The following is a 2,185-nucleotide window of genomic DNA, read 5'->3' as shown; positions in this document are numbered from 1 at the left end:
GATATGAATCAAAGCATACAACAATAAGAATTTCTTGTCTCTAAATGTTTTTTTTTTCTTTGCAGATTTACTAATTCAGGCCTTTTTCTGCAAAATCACTGACATTATGGCAGATAGCTCTAAAAAATATTGCTCTAATTTAGTACTCCAATATTTTGTTTCCTCTTCTTGAAGACAAGCACAGAGCCCTTTGTGGTCTTCCTGCCATGGAATGTCACCTTACATTCTAAACGCTTGTTAAAATCGGCTACTCGAGGGATGAAGGTCATGGTCGATGTTGTTGACCACAACCATTTATTCTCCTGTTTTGACATTGTGTTCCACGTTCCTGCGCGGCTCCAGGAGATGTGGGGAGGAGATGTTGGACAGACGTGAGTAACTTTGCAGGTGGCAGTCACTTTATTACGGACTTCTATAGTCATCACGGGAGGCTTAGGAACTTCTGTACAATCAACAATTTTCACAAAATCACTTGTTAAATAGTTATTTAAACATGTTTTACTATCTTAAAGTAAATGGTTTAGAAATACTGAAAAGGTCTCCAATATACTCACGGAAGATATCGAGGGTCACCTTATTTTTTGAGTAAGTGAAGCTTTTATGTTGTGGAATTTCAATTCTGAAGTAAAACGGACCAGTGTCGGTTTTTCTGATGAAATACAGCTGCCAGGTACAGTTGCCACTTTCAATGCTTCCTGCCATTCTGGTTCGATGGTGGAACTCGCGCGTTAGTCTCAACTCGGGGAAATTTGATGCGACCATCGTGTGCCCTCTGAACCAGAATGCCCGAAATCTGTTCAATATTTTTTTTGTCTTGGGATACGAATATACACAGGGAATGACCACACATGAGCTTTCAAGAACAGGGATTCTTGATGGCACATTTATGAGAAAGTCCTTGCCAAAGAATTTAGATTCAGCCATTCCTGTAATAAAAGCACAAAAACAAGAATACTTTCTTAGCAAGCAGACAATGATAGAATGATGATAATTCATGAATTGTCATTTTAAGATTAAACTTACCACAAACCATCAGAATTGAGAGCCACAATTTCAGATCCATCATCAGCTGACTAGAAGTATAAAAACCAACAAAAAATTAAGATAAATATCTAAAAATCTTTAGTGAATTCTTCTTAATCTTCAAAGTAATGATCCACTCACCTTGAAGTTTCTTTAACATATGACTGAAATCAAATCTTGTAAGATTTGAACGTTTTGCAGTCCAAGAATATGTCTCTGTCCTATTGTGTGGTGAGAGAGAGTCTTGTGCTTATAAAGCAAAAGTTTAGACCTTCAAACCAGAAATTGCTAGTTTGCAATCAACTTTCCCAACGTCATAAGAGGATTATTATGTAGCTATGTTGTACTTTTTCCGTGAACAAATTTTAGATGGAGGAAAAAAATAAATGTAGCACAAGTACTAAATAAAATCTGTAACAATGTGGTCTTTGAATTAGAAGGTTGTCATGTAAAATCAGTTCACTGTATCCTAATGAATCACTTCCTGAAAGTCAGCACAGTGTACCCAGCATCAGGTGTGGAGTAATTAAATATAGTAAAGATTGACATCAGATCGAATCTTTGGAAATTTTATATTTTTAATCAGTTCCATAACATTACCAATGCAGAAAAATGTGGTAAGAAAATTTTGCTGACATCATGGCAGTACTCAGATAAATGTTAAAATGCAATAAGAAATATATAATTTCACTGCTTTTCCTTTAAACATGTTTGCTAATGTAGCTAATGCTTTTCCTTGTATTGTTTGCTAATGTAAAGAAATCTGCAAACAAGCGATGTTACATGAGAACCAGTTTTCTTTTTTGTTTTATACATCCATCCATCCATCCATTTTCTTATTCCCTTGTCCCTAGTAGGGTTGTGAGGGGTGCTGGTGCCCATCTCCAGTCAATGTTTCAGGCGAGAGGCGGGGTCACCCTGGACAGGTCCCCAGTCTGTCGCAGGGCAACACAGAGAGGACAAACAGCCATGAACACACAGCAAATTCAAAAGTGTTAGATTTCCAGTGTTAGTGTTGTATGTTAAAAATACAGTGTTAATTCAATAACTTGAGTGTTAGTTTCCCTAGTGAGTTCCAAAGAGTTGAACAAAAAGCAATCCAGTCCAGTGTTGATTTCTAAATTAACTCCAACAGTAACTCAGTCTGGTGTTGCTTTAGAAA

The 2,185-nt window shown here is 36.7% G+C and overlaps 1 protein-coding gene across 2 annotated transcripts; it reads right to left on the bottom strand.

The window, feature by feature from the left end:
* Positions 1-58: 58 nt before the first annotated feature.
* On the bottom strand, positions 59-1,275 carry LOC106943167 (sialic acid-binding Ig-like lectin 14). Of its 2 annotated transcripts, none has more exons than XM_015026513.1 (4): positions 1,164-1,275; positions 1,024-1,080; positions 555-926; positions 59-442 (listed from the first exon to the last, which is right to left on the bottom strand). In XM_015026513.1, the coding sequence occupies exons 2-4, from the start codon at positions 1,064-1,066 to the stop codon at positions 135-137; spliced, it is 723 nt and encodes a 240-aa protein (XP_014881999.1). In that variant the 5' UTR covers positions 1,067-1,080; positions 1,164-1,275; the 3' UTR covers positions 59-134. The 2 variants fall into 2 exon arrangements, with proteins under 2 accessions (XP_014881999.1, XP_014882001.1); XM_015026515.1 differs by having other exon boundaries at positions 1,024-1,073; positions 1,165-1,275.
* Positions 1,276-2,185: the final 910 nt, after the last annotated feature.

This window comes from Poecilia latipinna, unplaced genomic scaffold (genome assembly GCF_001443285.1).
Source record: "Poecilia latipinna isolate Pla-1442-1.1 unplaced genomic scaffold, P_latipinna-1.0 Scaffold4942, whole genome shotgun sequence".
Classification (NCBI taxonomy): domain Eukaryota; kingdom Metazoa; phylum Chordata; class Actinopteri; order Cyprinodontiformes; family Poeciliidae; genus Poecilia; species Poecilia latipinna.
The sequence above is the reverse complement of the archived record's forward strand: the minus strand, read 5'-3'. Positions and strand labels throughout refer to the sequence as shown.